The sequence below is a fragment of the Nothoprocta perdicaria genome, unplaced genomic scaffold (assembly GCF_003342845.1).
Source record: "Nothoprocta perdicaria isolate Ctin4 unplaced genomic scaffold, notPer1 scaffold_140, whole genome shotgun sequence".
Lineage (NCBI taxonomy): Eukaryota > Metazoa > Chordata > Aves > Tinamiformes > Tinamidae > Nothoprocta > Nothoprocta perdicaria.
The window spans coordinates 1309813-1328862 of NW_020454539.1; the positions used below are offsets into that span (position 1 = coordinate 1309813).

The window sequence follows — 19050 nt, forward strand, 5'->3', positions numbered from 1 at the left end:
GCTCTGCCTTTCTAGCCCAGCCCTGAACACTGCCTCCATATAAGATATACTTTCTAAACTGCACCAAGTAACTCTCTTTTGCCTCATGAAAATCCCTACAGATTTTACTCTCTCTTGCTTAAATAAGTAATTCTACTGCAATTAGTTTTCCCTTACCACTTCTTTTGCACACATTATCTACACCTCCACTGTAAGGGATTCACAGGAACTAGTGCTGCTGAAGCAGCAGCAAACCTTGTACAGCGAGCAAGCAAAAAAGCAAGAAGGCTGAGGGAAATCATTAGGTGCTATCACTACCTGGAGGAGAAATATGTTGCTATGTCTTCACTACTGGCATTGGTTAGACTACCTCTTTAGTATCAGTGAGCACAAAGAAAATGAAGTTGATGAAATTGGCTCTATTGACCTTCCTTTTCTGCTGTGTTATCTCATCTGTCCTTGACTATATCCTGTATTTCGAGCTTATTGGCTTGTATTCTGTGGAGACTGTGTGAATTCCCTGCAACAAAGTAAATTCTCATACAAGTGTTGATGCAATAAATCTTTGAAGTGGGTCTACACTACCAGATCCTACTGCAGGGCAGGGTTTATAGTGTGGAATTCAAAGGCTTTTTTTTCTGACCTTTTTTGATTTTAACAGTTATGTTACTTGACAGAGGTAGGAAAAAGTGGAGCAAAATTGCTTTTTTTTTTTTTTTTTTTTTTTTTTTTTTTTTTTTTTTTTTTTTTTTTTTTTTTTTTTTTTTTTTTTTTTTTTTTTTCAGTTCTTGATGCCCATTTCAGGCTTTGATATTTATATTCCAAACTGTAAGTGGATCAAATCGCTGTTGTATGAAAGACAGATTTTTTGTCCATGCTCTGCTGAAACAGCTGGAATACTCCAGAACAGTGTAGAGCACCAAAATTTATAAAATACATGACAGCAAATTATAATATAATGTCAGCTGAGGTATCTGACTAAAGAACTCATTTCCAGAGGCCCTCAGACTAATACTTTAATTGTCTTCAGGAAACATAAACTCTTCTCTGAAGAAAAACCTTCCACTGAAGATTATGTCTTCTTATAACCCAGTAAACTTTTACCAAAATGTAAAAAGGGAGATACATAAAACATTGTCAAAGAAAATAAAAACTATCTTAAAGTAAGTTGTATCCCCTGTCTCTCCTTCYTTGTCCCCTGAGAATAAAGAATTGAACTAGACACTTTGTGAAGACTAAGACAGATTTGGCTTTTCATTTTACAAGAGAGGTCTCAGCTRCTCTGGAGATGTGTGTAAAATGTATAAAACCTATACGTGGATATGCTTGGGAATAACTGATGGAATGCAGCAATGCTGCTGCTCTATCATATGAAAATTGATTTTTCAGTAAAGGAAGTATTTTAACGCAACAGGCTTCACTGGAGAAAATATGAATAAGAAAGGAATCGAGGCTGCATTTGAAGCTTTAAATTAAAGTCACYGACAGTCATGTTTCAACATTTATCACTTCTGAAGAGGGACTTGTGGAAATAAAATGTTTGGTATGATATATCATTTATCAAATATTTTCAGAAATATATTTTAAAAATATGTAAGTCCTAGATTTCAGCTGAAGAATTTATGATGTGAAATAGCATACAGGTCACCATTCACTTGGCTTTTAAATAATTTCCTTTCACTTCCTGGAGCTCTTCACAAGATAAGGTCTTTGGAATTTTGGATCATTTTTTATAATGATATTATTGCAGTGTACTAAAGGTTTTCTTGAACTGTGTTAAAGCCCTTTTTGATAAATAAAAGTCTGGATTGCCTAAATCCAATTTGCATTAAATGGTGTGGCTATATATATTTAATTAATGTAAAGCCCAACATATTTGTAGCATGAATGATTTGGGGTATTTTGATTTCTTCTGTTAAAATTAACTCCTGAATTAAGAGTATAGAAACTATCATACAGAATCAGTATTTTCACAAGGCAAACATTTATAAGACAAACTTACCTACAGACAATTATGAAACAAAATACCCTCTGAACAACTTTTTCTGCTCTCTATCCACCATAAATCGATCCTATAACATGACCCTGTGGTGTTGTTAGCAGTATGTTGTTGATGTTCTTGTTGCCTCCATTATTGCAGCTCATATTTTCATTACTTAATTCTATAAATATCCATTCCTTTTTTTTTTTTTTTATATACATTCAAGCTGTCAGCTTAATTGATATCTTGCATCAGTGAGTTCCGGAAGTGAGTGGTGCATTGTAAAGGATAAAATCTAGACTGCTTTCTTGTTTTGTTGTAGCAGCTTGTATTGCTCCAAGCATCCTCCTCTGTGATTTCTTTGAATCAGCACTAATGGAACCTCTTCAGGCAAAATTGATGATGATTCTGAAGTTTTGTTATGAAGTTTGGTTATGAAGTTTGTAGACGGATTGGAAGGTGAGAAGCAGGCTGCAAGAACACAGGCTTTTCATCTTCCTGCTCCTTCTGCCTCTACTGTCACCATGGCTATGGCTTGCTTTTTTAATAAAACGTCCTGGCAAGTAAAGAAAGAACTTTTATAAGAAGCTCTTGAGTGGCCAAACTGTGGCTGAACCAGTGAACTGTGGCAATTCCTCCTGTGGGGAAGAAATAAGAGAGTGAGAAGAAAATAGGAAGTCATTTTGCCATGTGGCTTTGACACCCTGCTAAGGACCAGAGAGGATGGGAACATGTGAGAGAGCATTTGTGTGAAAAGTAATAGAAATGAGGGTAAGAGGAAAATGGAGTGAGAATGAAAGACAAGGAGAAGAATTTGTGCCATATATGTTCAAAATGAAAGTAATTCCAGTGATGATTTTTGTGAAAAGAATACATATGTGTAGCAGAAGCATATGTCCAAGCATGAGCTTATCAGCTCTGGGAGACAGATTTTGTAACAAAGTGGTAATAATAGGAGGAAAGTGAAAATACATCTGCAAAAATTATTGACTATTTCAGTGTCTTTGATGAGTATGCATTATGCTTAATCTTGTTTAAATGCGTGTTATAGTCACACTGTCCAAAACAGTTTCACTCAATGATCTAGAGCCTGTGAATCATTAACACTTACTCTGTGTGGAAGGATCTTTAGTGTTTTCCACTCTATGAAATGAAGACAGAAATAAAACCCTGAGTTTCTTGAATTGACTCTGATAGGCTATTCAGTCTGTTTACTGTAGTTGTCTCTTAATTCCATAGGTCTACTTGAATTGGCTGGGTTGACTAGAGGTTAGGGCTGGACTTATACCTGAGTGTAGTTGCTCTTGCCGTCTAACATAACCAACACTTGAGTCATCACTACTCTCTGTTTCATTACTCAATCTATGAAAGAGGGACTTTATCCAAACAGATTTGGCAGCCAAAAAAAAAGTATGGTCTCATAGGCTATTTCTGTTTGAAAGAGAATACAATTATGAACTATGATTCTTTTAGGGCAATTGTCTTTGTGTAGTGAAGAAGCACAAAGACATGCTTTTCAAACCTGAGAAGGATCAAATAAAAAGAGATTATTTCTCACTTCATCTTTTAAAACGTTTTTATATTCAGAATTCCACCAAATCCCTCAATTTCCCTGAGGTTAGATGTCTTTGTTAATTTATTTCTGAGCTCTTCTTTTGATTCTGTACCTGAACTTTTACTTGTGGATGCACGATGAGATGCATCATGAAATGGCATTCATCCTCTTTCCAGAGTTCAAAAGATCAAGTCCAACTCTTTTCCAAAAGAATAATAGCTGAATTTTGCCCAGCAAGTGTGAGGTTTTCCAGAGATAACTAATGACACAGAGGGTGGAACTGTGGCATAATTTACAACCTGTATCTCTTGATATCTCCGTTTCTTCCAGCTTTTAAAAATGCCTTTATGAATATATAGGTTTTTACAAGGTTTGTTCTGTGTGAAAAGAAAATTAAAGAGTAATTCACCCTTTCCTAAACCTCCTTCAAATCTCACGGTTTTAAATAATTATATCTGTACATAAATACACTTTCTGGGTTTTGCATAGCTTCCACTTGATAGTTTGTCAGAAGAGTTGCTTGTTTGACAAGTTTTCTGTGGTGCAGATTTGCACCTGAATAGACATTCTTCATTCTTAAGAATCTAATCTACYTGTGCGTATGCATCTTGAAAAATCACCAGGATGAATGATCTGAGGGATGACTCCATTGGTACAGATATTTTTTTCCACTTTTCTGCAGAAGTTAAAGCAAATTTCACCCATAGGTGACAGCAAACTCTTAGAAACTGAGAACACAGTCAACCCAATGGAGACAAATAAATGTACAAGAATGACAACAAAGACCTTCATGTGGCAATATGGGAAAGTGACATTCCAAAAATTCTACAAGAAATCAAATCTTCCCCAATAATTTATTTTTGAACTTTGCCCTGGTAAGAATCTGATCTCCTTCCCTGACAGACTTTCCTTCATGTCTTTGATTGGAACTGTAAGACCTAATTGCTGCATCCCGTTGTCAGTCTCAATAGCTGTCAAAAGAATTAAATGCCCCCCAACCTTGCAGAATCAGAAGGGGGGCATGCTTTGGTGTATTCCCTTCCGAGACTGGAAATTGGAGATGAAACAGTGTCTTTTATAACACACTGCTGTCTTTGGATATGTAGACTGTACTATATACTTTTATGTCATTAGCACATCAAAATCTTGGTTTGATCTCTTCTGTCACAGTGGGCAGATTATTCCCCAGTGCATTATAAACAAAAACAAGGGAGAATGAAACTTCTTTTTTCTAGTTCTTAAAATTAGTCAATTATATATTTATTTTTCTAGTCATTTTTTTCTGTATAAAAATAATGTTGCCATTGAAATTAACAGCAAATGAGGTATTCCTAGAGTGTCTTTCTCAAAAATAATTCTGACTTTTGTCTGAATAATATTTAAACACATTAACTGTAAATACAGTTGATGAGGTCTTTTGTAGTGCAACTTTTATTAATTACATTTTTTTATTTAACCTTGTTATTTAAAACATTCAGTGAAATAGGTCTTCCAGTCATGCTGGATTCAATAACTACAAATGAGCACTTGGAATTTAAAGCACATTTTCAGGACATGTTTGCTTTAATGCTTCCTCCTTGAATATGTGAAGCGCATTTCACTACCTATGTATCGTTAGATACATAGACATGGACAAATGACCTTGCAATGTTTAAATTGTTGCGTTATTCAAAGAATATCTACTTATGTGTTTTGTTGTGKCCTGGAAGATTGGATCCCATTTTCAGATATGTTGCTTGCATGTTAGAAACTCACTAGAGACAGAGAAAAGCTCTGTCCAAGTCTTGGTTAGTCTAACTCTGGTGAAGGCATATGAAGAGGCAACTCATAAGGCAACTAGAAGAGACATCTCTTGTCAAGCCTGTATCTGCTATGATCTTCTGTATCTTCTGTGATCTGTATGCTTCTTTGGAGAAATAGAGGAGAGTATGTTAAAGGTGTTTAAAGTATGTGGGTTTTATATGTGCGAGCAGGAAAGTACTTGTGCTGCCTGGCCAGATCTGTACGTACTCCAGACAACAACCTGGACATTAAGTTCAATGTCTAGTACCTCTGTGCAGGATTTGACGACCCTAAGTCTGATCTTGCTTTGTTGCAGAGGAACAAGCACCTAGAAAAAGTGATTTATCTGATTTATTGAAACACATTTCCTTCCCATAGACTGTGTAGGGAAACCAGAATTGCAAGCTCRGACTGAGATGCCTCAAGTGAGATCTTCAAGTTATGAATGATGAATTGCTTTCCTTGTTGGCTTATTGATTGGCAAATAGGGGAAATCTGTCCCTAAGCCCCTTCTCTGCTTTTTTGGGATGTCCTAGTAGGGTTTCTCACAGAAAATCTTCTTTCTTTTTCTTTTCTTTTTTTTTTTTTTAATGCTACACTGAAGCAAAGTAACCTGCTGTTCTGTGGTTTGGTCTTTCTGAAAGGAGGTTGAAGCAGAAAAGGGAGAAAGAAAAGCAAGAAAAGAATCCACCATAAGAGTTTTTATCCTTTYCCCTTTTTCCTTTCAAGAATAGAGAGATGTTTAAAAGGATTTTCAGTCATTTTTACCATTTATTGCAGATAGTTCACAGAACCCTTGCAGCGATGTTGGGCTCTTTGGCTGCATTAGCTGCTTTAGCTGTTGTTGGGGAGGTAAGTTATAAAATATAAATGTTCATTTTGTTCCTCTGTATGATATAAAAAAAAAATCCAATGCTCTCTTTTAAATGGCCACCAGATGCATCATTTTTTTTGACAGAGAGATGCTAGAACAGAAAATGTGAAGGGAGGCATCAAAAATAAGTGGAAAATAAGTCACTGGGTGCTATATTCTGAATTTCAGGAATCTGAGTACAACCATTTTCAGTTTAATTCAGATTTACTTTCATACTATTATTTTCAGTAATGTCAGGTTTCTAATCAAACCTAAATGGAAATAGCTTATGCTACGCTTAGCAATCATACCTTATGCTTATACTTTTCTTTTTTTTTTTTTCTTTCTTGTTTTTCTACCAATTATTCTTAGCTGGCATTTAGTGACACCTCCGGTTGATTTTTTCAATTTGCATCATAACTGTTCACCATATCACTGCTCTTATGTTCCTGTAAATTCTTTCCAGTTTGTTCACAGGTGAAGTTGAATGTTTGTGTTCTGTTACTGAAAAAGAAAATTGAGGGGTACCCTATAATTTGATTTAAATTATTTCTGTAATGCTGCATAAGGAGCAAATAGATGAACTAATAGTCTAATGTAGGCATTTGATAATGACCCATGTAGACGCCAGCAATATTTTAAATTAGTGGTAATCACAATAATAATAGGAATAACAAAAGAGTCCTTTTGGGGTGCCTTGTAGAAACAGTTATTAATTTCTATCATAGCTTATTTAAATGGTATGATAATTAAGTGGAGTTTGGGTTTCTATAGTTAATCACAAGTTAGGTGTTCCAYGGTATTCACTGTTAATTGTATTTTTTGATTGCAGAGGCCAAGTATGGTCAAAGTGGTAGAGTGGATTGATTATGAGACACTGGCACTGTTGTTTGGAATGGTAATGAAAATGTATCTTTTTCTATATATRTTGAAACAATCACACTGAAGACCTRGTTTCTTTTTTATACCTTTTGTTAATTGTACTTTTATTGAGACATGTTATGATGAAAATTTGTCCCAAGAGGGATTTATCAAAATCATGATAATCAGACCTCTGAAGGAAGAGAAGCCTTTTGAATATGTTGATGTCTTTCTGTTTTTTCATCCATAAAATCATGTTGATAACATACTGAAAACATCCTTGAGGTCTATAAATGGAAAGACCTGTTTAAATGGCAAGTACTATCACTCCCACGCATCTTGATAATTTTGTTTGCTCAAAACTGTCCTCAAACACACTCTGCTTGGAAAAAGTGGTTGTCTTTGTCTTAGTGTTATGTTTGGAGCAAAAATAAGCAAACCAGAAATGGAAGAGGAATAGCTAATTAGATTGTAATGATATATCATTTTAATCACTTTGCCCAGYGCTATTTGTGGTAAAAAAAAGTGTTGTCCAAGTGTTGTTAAACTATTAAACAAAATATGCATTGTATATAGACAAAATTGCCATTATTTGTTGCAATTCTTAGCTTTCATTATTTCCTGACATTGGTCTTTCTTCCCCTCCCTGACGTGAAAAGCAAAAAAAACTTTTGGAAGCAAAATGGAAGGATGGGRAAGCTCCCAGAAGAGTGGGAAAATGTAGATGATTTTTGGAGCTGATATCTTTTGTGCTCTATACAGCATTACTGCCAAAAGCTCACACACAATCATTGGCTTCTGTTAGATACTGACATAAGGAAGATATATTGAATGTTTAATGTATGATGCCTACTTCATCATTACAAGCAAAATTTGACCAGACTAACATGATACTGTTTTTACTGAGACCTAAATTTCAGTATATGATGTGCTAACTATAGGAATCTGACAGGTGCCATATCGATCTCGATACCAGGGTGATCAAATTCTTGGGGGGAAAACACCCAAGATATGAGGGACTTTTGCTGGGACTACCAACTGCATGACCTTATTTTTACATAAGAATTCAATCATAAGCTATTCTTTTTTTTCTTCATGTTTTTGATAGATGATTTTGGTGGCCATATTCTCAGAAACAGGATTCTTTGATTACTGTGCAGTAAAGGTAGGCTTGTTTTGGTATTCTTAAATAGAAGTAAAGTAATATATTTGGTACTTAATGAGACCTATTACACCAAACACCATCTTTGATAAACCTTTCTGTTTACCTGTACAGTGTATTTTTATCATACTGTAAGTGTGTTCTACACTGTGTTCAACTTGTAACTTGAGAAAAATAAGTTAGAGGTGAAAGGAAACCCTTAAGGTGTTATTACTATTAGAAAGGGTAAGGTATATCAGTATAATACCAAGCTGAGTCATCCCACCAACTCATCCAGGACTGCAGTTTCTCTTTAACCAAAATTTCCATTTACCCTGGCAGTAGGAGAGTGGAGATATAGGAAAGACCGGTAGCTTTGCAGTCCTGCATGATTATGTGGCCACAGACCTTTGCACAGCAGCTGAACCARAGATTAGATGGAAAGGGGAATTCTGACGGAGTAGTTGCAGAGCAAGTGTTACCCACCGTCAGGAAGTGCCTCGCCTGCTGCAGAACTTTTTTATTTAACTGCTCATTTCTGATTGAATATTAAGATGGAATATTATTGTCTCTTTATTTTGTTGCTGTTTGTTTGATTTCTTTAGGCCTATCGATACTCTAGAGGCAAAGTGTGGGCCATGATTACAATTCTCTGCCTTATTGCTGCAATTCTTTCTGCATTTTTGGACAACGTCACCACAATGCTGCTTTTTACTCCAGTTACCATAAGGTATTTTATTGTTACAGCTTTGGACTTAGTCTTTTTTAGCCAGCATTTAGTAGTAGATCTGTGTGCAAAATGCTCTTTTGGACTTTGTTTGATCATCTACATGGAAATTAAGCTTTCAATACATCTATTGTAATAGGGTAAAGAGATAGCGCTTTCAAAAGGATCAAGTATCTTTTTTTCTTTTGTGTTAATGGTGAGCACGTATTTGAAGGCTGTGTAACTTTTAGCTGCTTACTGTTGTGATTCATCTTCATATCTGAACTGCAATAGCAAATTTCATCAAATCTTCCACAGCTGATGACCTTTTTTTCCTGTAAGCAGGGAGATTTTATTTTTTAACATTAAAGATGCTTGATCCTTCATTGGATAATGACTATATGAAATTTCAGTTTATAATTTATGTTTCAAAGAAGTTGTTATTTCTTCTAAGACTAGTGACAATCAACAAACTAAAACAATCTTCAGATTTCAAGTAAAAGTCTTGCTTTGTATTGTAAGACTTAATTTTATTCCTACCGGTGATGGCAGTATTGATACAGATTTCAGGATTTCAGATTAGATATTTGGGACTTTTATTAAGTGACAGTGAACTCAGGTTTTGTAAACTAATAACATGTGATTCACAATTACATTTATATTTACATGTGTGATTACGAACTACTGTTTAACCTGAATTTAACCTGCATTTATTCAGGCTTTAGCCAGGCAAATCTGGTTAATCCTGTTCAGTTTCTGAAAAATTTAGAATGATTTTAAAATCATAGAATCRTAGAATCATAGAATCATAGAATGCCGAAGGTTGGAAGGGACCTCAGAGGTCATCGAGTCCAACCCCCCTGCTCACGCAGGSTCACCTAGAGCACGTGGCACAGGGCTGCATCCAAGTGGCTTTTAAAGATCATCCAGAGTGATGTAATCATTGCAGTTGTTATTACATTAAAGTACACAAAATTCTATTAAGATATTCTACTGCTCTAATAYTTTGTTTAAAGCAGGAAAGACCAATTTTGCAAGTGCATTTTTTTTTTAGATCGGGAAAAAGCTTTTTAATGAAAACTCTATTTATCTTCCATCTGAWTAAATTTTAGAGAGATCACTTTGCTTTGCTCCAATCAATAATTTCACCTCCTGCAGTAAGCAGCATTGGAATTATTAAACACCACGCTTTATTCAACTGTATTGCAGAATGTTTTGAAGTAAATATAATTGGGAATGGATTGAAATCCAGAGGTCTATGTATAATGCACTATCATTCTTAGTGAGAACTACCRTAGCATTTATTCTGGTTTATGCCAAATGAGTTTGTAACCCTGAAAAAGGGGAAATTCAATAGATTTGCACTTTGAATTACTATCAAAGCTAAGATAGAACTGATCTCAGGAAGTAAAAACAAATAATTATCTGTCTGTTTCTGAAAACTTCATGCTGGAAGTCTTTTTGTTTTTATCTTACTGTCATTCTTTTCAGTCCCTGCCTACAGCTTCTTGCTGCTGCTCTATACTCTCATTWCCATGGAGATAAAGCTTGCAAAAATTGTACTGATTGTGACTATGGGGATTTAGACTACCATTAATAGGACATAAAATATGATACTTGYACTCCCTTGCATTGGTAGTAAGTTGATAAAAAATAGCCATTTTTAGCTGTAGTTTATTTTTAAGATACTTTATAACTTGGAGCCAAAAAGGACTGATGCTTATTCCCAAGAGATTATATAGCTAGGGTAAGAAAAGTGGAAAAATTCAATCCTACTACACAACTAATRCATTAAAATTGCTTCTGTTTGGGTCCTGGTATTTCTCAGAGTACATCAGAGGTCTTTCCTTCGAGCTATCACTAGGACCATCAAAACCAAACAACAACAACAACAACAGTAAAGGAAATTTAAGGTTATACTTCAACACATTAGGAATTTGAGGAATGATGAAATTAAAATTACAAGCACCATCATAGCTTAGTCCCTGGGCCAACTCTGTGACAAAGTACCCTTCAGCTGCCTTATTTTATGCTTTTAGGCAGATAGTATGTTTTTTGTGCAGTTATTTTAGAGTTTTATATACTGATGCATGTGACATCTGACAGTGTTTCTTCAGAGTTTCAAATTGATACTSTAAATGACAGCATAAGCATGTTAAGTTAAGCTTTTGTGCAATGCACTTGTTTCTCTCYGAAATATGGGTTTTAATAATGTAGACTTAGACTGAACTGTGAAGTTCAATTGTTCCTTCAGGGAAATGTGTGATAGCACCCCAACTGAAAGAAGTTCTCAGAAAGCAATCTTACTGCTTCTTTTCACAGACCCACAGGATGGTTGAGGTTGGAAGGGACCTCTAGAGATCATCKAGTCCAACCCCCTGCTCCAGCAGGGACACCCAGAGCACGGGGCACAGGGYGGCATCCAGGCGGGTTTGGAAGATCTCCAGAGAAGGAGACTCCACAACCTCCCTGGGCAGCCTGTGCCAGGGCTCTGGCACCCTCACAGGAAAGAAGTTCTTCCTCACATGGAGATGGAACTTCCTGTGTTTAAATGTATACCTATTTTACCTCATGTCCTGTCACTGGCCACCRCTGAGAAGAGCTTGGCCTCTTTCTCCCTATATTCCCCTTTCATGTACTTGTACATGTTGATCAGATCCCCTCTCAATCTCCCCTTCTTTGTGTGGACTGGCCCTCTTGGATTCAGGTCATKGCCTTGTAAATGACTTTGTCTGGCTTCAGGTGAAGATGTTTACTAGTAACTCCCATGTTGGTTAATAAAAACCAGCCTAGTGGTTATGAGGTACACTCAAGGCATGGATGCTGGAATTACTGTGGCAGCTGTGCTTGCTTTGGAGTTACATTTTGATAAGAGTGAACAGGAATGTGTATCAATCCTTACTCCAAAGTGCTTAGGTRTGAGCTCAACAATAAGCATTAAATGCCACAGCCCAAGTTTCAAATCAAACATCTACTTAACAAAAATAAGCATATTGCACAGATATGTGTATAATTGTAACCTCTGTAAATTCAGGAAATCTGTGTGTGGATTACTATGTGCAAGTGGGCTCTGAATGGAAAAAGACCATGAGGTTACTGAGTTAATTCTGTTTGCCAGAGCACTTTAAGATGCTGCTTCTTACTGAGAGCTGKTTTTTTAATCACACATGAAATATGCTTAGTAACCTGTTTGGCCCTTGTGCTGTTAAAAGCATTTTTCAGGTTTGTTTAGTAAAAAAAGAATGTAAATTTTCTATTCTTCCTGCATTACAAATTCATCTAGAAATACACAAGATCAGGCTGCAGAGGAAGAAAAAAAGGGGGAACATAATAGATTGGGTAAAACAATGCTGAAAGCTGAGGTCACTGAGAGATGATTCATGGCTAATAGGTTGCCTGGATGATTCTCTAATATTGCTCCCCACACAAAAGTTAATGGCTGAGGCTGAGTGCACAGTGCACAATCACTTGGAATAAGTTTCCATAGGTCAATGTAGGGACATGGTTGAAAAAGATGTATGACACTGAGAATTAGGTTTTAAATCTGAAATACAACTTTCCTGGTAGTCCAACTCTTGTAATCATGTGGTACTTTTAATGAAATGCTTTTAAAATGGGTCAATTTCATTGCAGTAATTTTTGTCATATGAATGTAAAGTATACACTTTTTTTTGCATTTGTATCATCATAACTACTGTAACACATGTAAAATAAAAACTTMAACAATAGGCACACACAAATGAAATATTTAATATCCCTTAATACTAAAAGGAAGAAATGTATTTTGTAAATCTTAGAAAATTTAAGGTTTAAGGTAATTTAATAAAAGGGTTGGATATTGATTTCGTTTTCTTTACATTGCAGGCTATGCGAAGTACTTAATCTTGATCCTAGGCATGTCCTGATTGCAGAAGTGATCTTCACAAATATTGGAGGAGCTGCCACGGCTGTTGGGGATCCTCCAAATGTGATTATTGTTTCAAAGCAGGAGCTGAGGAGAGTGGTATGTACAGTGTTGTCAGCTGTTTTGCTACTAAAATTAAGTACAAATGTGATTTATGCAATGCAAGATCATTTCATTTCCTCTCCATAGAGCAATCATACAGAACAGAATGATTTTTTTGAGAGAGGGAAACTGTGATGAAAAGTAGACTCTATGAAAAGGAGTGAGAATAATGGCTTGGTTTATCTTGGGGGCTTTCCTTGTCAATGGTAAAATGAAGTGAAGGCAGGATAGGAACAGARAGAAAAAAATGAAAAAAGAGAAACAGTTGTGAAAAGAAAGATTTAAAAAAAAACTCTCTTTTTTTTTTTTTAATTAACAATAGTTTCCCAAAATTAAGTATACTGAGTTTTAGAGTTTGTAAGACAGAGCCAAATTTGGATGTGTTTGGAGCGCTTGCATGCACACAGAGCACGGGAGGTGGCATGCACACAGTGAGAGGTGGCATTTCCTTCTGCAGCACCTGCTACATGTGACTCAGGCACCAGCTGAGACCTTGTCATTTACCAGACATCCACCTGGACGGATGGTAGAGGACAATGGCAGCTCCTCCCGCGGAGCACAGGTCTCAGCTGGCCCTTAGCTCCTGCCAACCTTTTGGTAGCCCCAGGGTRTATAATGAGACAAATTAAAACATCTTCCTCTTGGCTCTGCTGTTGAAGAGCCAAATTGCTTCTTTTTGCTGGCTAGTGCCAATTGGGAGGCTCCAGTGCATGGGGTAGGCTGAACAGCAATGTTCTTGAGCCCCAAGACCTGATGTCTTGGAGCCATAGCGCCACTTCCCACACTCATTTGGGTGGGCAGAGCTGCCACCTGTGAGGTTCCTCCTTCTCCACCCATGCTGGATTKTGGGAAGAGCTGCTACTTCCACCATTTCCCCATACCTTTCCCATTGGGGCTGCTTTTGGGTGTCTGGCAGGTCTCTGCCCACCTCCAGCACTGGGCTTCCCTTTCAGGTCCTTTGGTGCATCACCAGTCCCAAAAGAAACTAAGTACTGTTCAGTTAGTAAAATGCCTTTGAAAGTTCATAGTATAAATACTATTAAAAGCTGACTTTAAAGATATATGAAAGGTGCTACTATCACAGCTTAGTTGGATGATGACTTTGGTGACTGTAATATTCCTGGGTGATGGATTTGATAGTTAAATTCTACATTTTTGAAAATAAGAGCTAGGCAACTGTTTCAAYCTTCTTTTCCAAAGAGAAAAATTGTCACCTACCATGCAGGTCATTTTCCTAAGTACTCAGAAAATCATCATCTCTGTAGAAACTTCAGAAGTGAATATAAACAAGGGAAGCAATTAAGTAATCAAATTGAAAGAAAACAATTTTACATTTTTCTTGAATGACACACTGATAATTTTAGGAGGATRCCAATATATAAATACCATAACAAATGTGACATTTTAGCAAGTTCACTGTTTGAAACAAGCAAAACAGGTTTCCAGACATTTTTAGTCTTTGAGTTGTTTTCAGATCTCTTTGCATCAGTGGTGGATAAAAAAAAAGGTGCAAGCAAATAGATCAAATTCAACACATTACTGCACAACTTGTTTTTTTTTTGTCCTATGGTCTCAGCTTTTATATCTACATATGCAAATAAAAGAAGATCAAAGAAATATCCTGACTTTGAAGCTAAGTGGCATGGACCGTTTTATGTTCTCATTGTTTAGGTTCATCCTCCCCTAAAGTAGATCTGTTTTGGAGGGAGCTGGCTGGATAAAGTCAAGGATGAAGGCAGCAGAGGGGCTGGTGTGTTTGCCCTCTTATGCTGGTTGAACCAGCAGCTTGTTTCTAGTGTTGTCCACCTGCTCTAAAGACTACTCAAAAAAAGAAACATAGCCAGTCTTGCCTTATTTCTGAGACTAGTTTTGACAATAGCTAGAGAGGAAAGCTTTATTTGACTGAACTCAAATTTTTGTCCAAAATGTATGGAAAGTCTATGTGCTAAACAAAATTTACTATTTTTTTTGGTCCRTTTTCCTTACTCATTTATTTATAGTAGTGCCTTTATAAATGCCTCTGATTTACTTATAGTAGTGCCAGAAAGAGATGTTCTTCCCTAGGTTCTGGGATAAACTCATGTCACATTACAAAACAAATTTGAGAAACGTATATTTGAGTAAAAAAGCTTTTTGTTACTGCTTTACTCATCAAAATGTACAGATAAACCTATTTATTTGTCGTGAAGTTCAAATGGATGCCAAAAGAYTTTTTTCTTTGTAGCAGTGGCTTATTTATAACATCAACATTTCTCCTACCATYATGTTTGGAATCAGTGGAACATTGGCATAACACAAGGGGAAGATTTGCTTTTTCTTAGTTTGGAGTTGGAAAATAAGAGATTTCATTAAGGGCAAATGGAAAATTAAGTGAATACAATGCTTTGTCCTTGTTCTTTACTTTCTATTACCTTCAGAGTGCGGTTACTGGCTTGCCATTGTTATCAAGCTATATCTTTGTCTTGAAGAGATCTGTCATTCTGACTTTCCATTTTATATGCATGTTGAACTAGTTATTGCTTTCACAAAGGCTGAGCTTTAAAGACTTAATACTTGTAGGCCAAGTATCTATAGTCACATATTTGAAATCAAAAGTTACTTAGGGTCCTAAGATTATAGGGTGTGATTACAAGATCTTTAGRGAAGGGATGATGAGTAGCTCTCCACAGCAAAATAATGGAATGTGGTGTATACTAGTGTATCTAGCTTGAATCTCTCTGGAAGAGGTAATGATAACAGTGAAGATTATGTTAGACTGTGCTAGGTCCTGGTTTATGTCCTCTTTGAGGAACCTTGCTTATTTAATCCAGTTCTTAGTGTATAAAGTTTGTACTGTTRTATATTTATATTTATGATCATTGCTCCTAAACTTGTGCTTATGCTCCATGATAAAGGAAGGGCTGCAGAGCAAAACACACTCTGTATTGGTTGAGATCATCTGTTGTGGTCATTTGGAAATAACCATGAGAAAGCTTCCCTCAAGTCTCATTTATCATTCAGATTAATTGATAAACGCAGACTAGCTTGAGATTTCCCAGAAAAATACAGATGCATAGAAATGCAATYGGCTTCTGCAGTGCACTGCCCATCAGGCTTTTCAACATATCCTGCATATGTTAAACTCAATAGGTGGGCATCAACCATGTGTGCGATGTCTTCACAAAATTGCTCGGCTCCACTAAGCACGTCACGCACATGGGGTGATTATGGAGAAACTGCAGCGTACGTATACTAAATCTGACAGACATTTTAATTGCACATGTCCACTAAGGGTGAGGTTCCCAAGTGTGTCAAATTTACTGTATGTATGCTGCACTTTATCTAATGTTTGTTGAGCATTTTTGGATATCCAGCAGCCCACTCACAGTTGTTCCTGCCATTTAAAAGGAATTTAYAGGCAGTTGAACAGCCACCAGGTTTTCCTGTTGGGCTTTTCAGAGAATTTCGGTTTTCATGCTGCAGCTTACCATGGTACAATATTAGTTTGTCATATTTTTGAAAAATCTTGGTATGAACAGCTTATGTATAAAAATAGATAACCTTGAAAAAATGGAGGTGCGAAAGTACTACATATGATTTTGTAAAAGCATTTCAAGCACTGCCAGACTGTGAAATAGATTCTTGTAATTTACTGGGCTATTTCTGTTGAGTGTGCCGCATACAAGCTCTGTGAAATTTTTAATCAATTCATAAAACTCCTGCTCATTTTGTCAATGTTTCATTGACTGCTTTTCTCAAGAAATATGAAATCCTAGATAATTCATATAAATTACAATCCATGGTTATATGACTGATTTCACATTTTTTCCCCCAATCCCTGTGTGTAGTAATCACTAAAGAATGTAGTACAAAACCAAAAAGGTGCTTTATCAGTATCTCAGATTCCTCATGTAAGCATTATCCTTATGTAAGTATATTGGACCACCGGTGCTTTCTGGCTTACTGATATCATGTGCAGGTCCTCCTGAGACAATATAGACCACACTCACTTCAGCGCGGGTAAAAGGCCTGTCTAGGAAACAATAAATTAGTTCTTCCTCATTCTTTTTTTACTTTTAAAAAATAAAGAAAGAACATTGACTAGAAATACAGCATTTGCTGCTCCCTGAATTGTTGTACTTAACTATAAATATTACTTTTTCTTTCCCAGAGACCGGGAAAATGGAACAATAATATTCTAGGAAAACAGTATGATACTTCCTCTTAATATGAAATTAATATGAAAATATGAAAATTTGCCTTAACATTTAAAGCCACAAACCAGGCAGAAATTCTCTTTCAGCTTTGGACCTGCAGACGCAGGAACCTTTAGACTATCRTCTTGCTAAAACAAAATCTTTAGTTTTTTTTCTCATCTGGGGAACAGAAGAAATTTAACACTAGCAGCATAGCCTCRAGTAAGGGACATTTGCAGTCTTGTATTGTATTTATCAGATGGATTGAAATTTCCTTGGGGGAAAAAAAACGTATTTCTTGCCTACCGTGCTTGTCAATTCTATTTCAGTCTATTCTGTAAGAAAATCTTTATGAAAGAGACATTTTGTTGAATACAGCTAAYGCGGAACACTGATGTTTTTGTATGATGTTGAATTTTGGCCTCTACTGTRGGCAATCAGTGCGGAGGACTCACAAAGTACAAAATGTGATCCATAGATACACTGAGAAGGCATGTTGCCTGTGTAGAGATGTTGCATGAGTGGGAAATGGAGCAAGAACAACAGATGAAGTAGCTGTGCTGCTTCCTTGGGAACCTCCATTTCATCATTTGTGTAGGTGAGACAACATAAACCCCCTCTCATGGAAGATAGGCATCAAGAGAGAGGCTGAGGATCTCTACCACAGCCATGTCTCTGATGGAGTAATGTAGCAGTGCATTGCCCCTTCCAGGAGAGGCACTCCTTTCTCCTGGTCCCATTCTCTTTATTCTTTTCTGCTTTCCTAATGGGATAAAAGGAATGCTATCCCTTAGTACTTCAGAAATTTCCAGTTGACAACTAATTCTCTGACAATATGAGGTGTGTAAGCTGCCAGCCTCATACCTAAAATTGTAGTATATGTACTGAAGAGCAGACAGAGCATTGCATATGGAGATACTAGCCCAGGCCAAAGCATTGTAGATGGGAGTCAGTTGTCACCATGAATCCTTCTGATAGAAGTCACTGTACTTGGCAATCCTTAGCCTTCTGATGGCTGCAGAGTGCAAGTCATCCGCAGCTTGAGATCATCAAGATCCATTTTCACTCCCTGACTCTTGTAGATCACTGCAAGGAGATAAAAACATGAGAAAGGGACTGGAAGAGAATTGAATCCAGCCTTTCAATATCAGAGCCAAAGCTATCATACAAGTCCTTTCTCAAATAAGCACACTCTGTGTTAAAAAATGATTTATTTCAGGAGAATTGGGAAGATGCTCTGCAAGTGCAGCATTGTAGCTTGTTTTCTTGTCAAAACGTCAAAAATAAGAAAGATAAGGGATTGCAGAAATAAGAAAGATCAAGGAGATGGTATTATGAAGTTTAACAAGTTCCTGAATCTCAGCCCAGTTAGTTACACTCTTTGAAAGGTTTGAATAAGCTCCTGGATTCGGATGTCAGAAATGAAGTAGACATTATTTYCTCTTGTGCCATTGTCCACAAATCGCTCTTAAGACTCACCACCTAAGTCAACTCTAATGCCATGAAGCTTAAGCATCCTTGTTAAGAGGACTGTGATCTTCATCTCCATTTAAATACTTCCTTACTAACCTCTGCATTTTAGTTTGTCTCTCTGATTGATGTGATTTTCCTTTGCATGGAGGAATCAGTTTTGTGKGTTTCAAGCAGCACATTGCTGGTGCTATATTTTTGTTTGAAAAGTGTGGGCATTGTAACACTTCAATAACAAAGAGACATTGTTCCTCTTCAAAATTGGTGTGATATTCAAAATTTAGGTACCGGCATTTTTGTATATCTGCACTTGTTTGCCATAAGCCACTTCCTGAAGTTTATGTTCTATTAATGTATGAAGTGGATGTTAAAATCTTAAGCTCTAGAGTCTCAAGTGATTCTTCAGCTTCCTTTTTCTCTTTTTTGTTTCCTGCATAGCAATTAGTTTTATGTCTGAATATCTCTACAGAGAATTGCTGCCTGATAACTGGCTTATTATTTTATTTTGACAAGAGTATATTGCTGTCAACCTACAAAAATT

At 36.5% G+C, this 19050-nt stretch overlaps 1 protein-coding gene across 1 annotated transcript in view; it reads left to right on the forward strand.

The window, feature by feature from the left end:
• OCA2 (OCA2 melanosomal transmembrane protein) overlaps window positions 1–19050 on the forward strand; it is a 151652-nt gene that overhangs the window by 49502 nt on the left and 83100 nt on the right. Inside the window, exons 9-13 of the mRNA XM_026034261.1 lie at window positions 6078–6149; window positions 6983–7048; window positions 8120–8176; window positions 8758–8882; window positions 12723–12861. Coding sequence (XP_025890046.1) covers window positions 6078–6149; window positions 6983–7048; window positions 8120–8176; window positions 8758–8882; window positions 12723–12861 — 459 coding nt within the window. The remainder of the gene's footprint in view (window positions 1–6077; window positions 6150–6982; window positions 7049–8119; window positions 8177–8757; window positions 8883–12722; window positions 12862–19050) is intronic.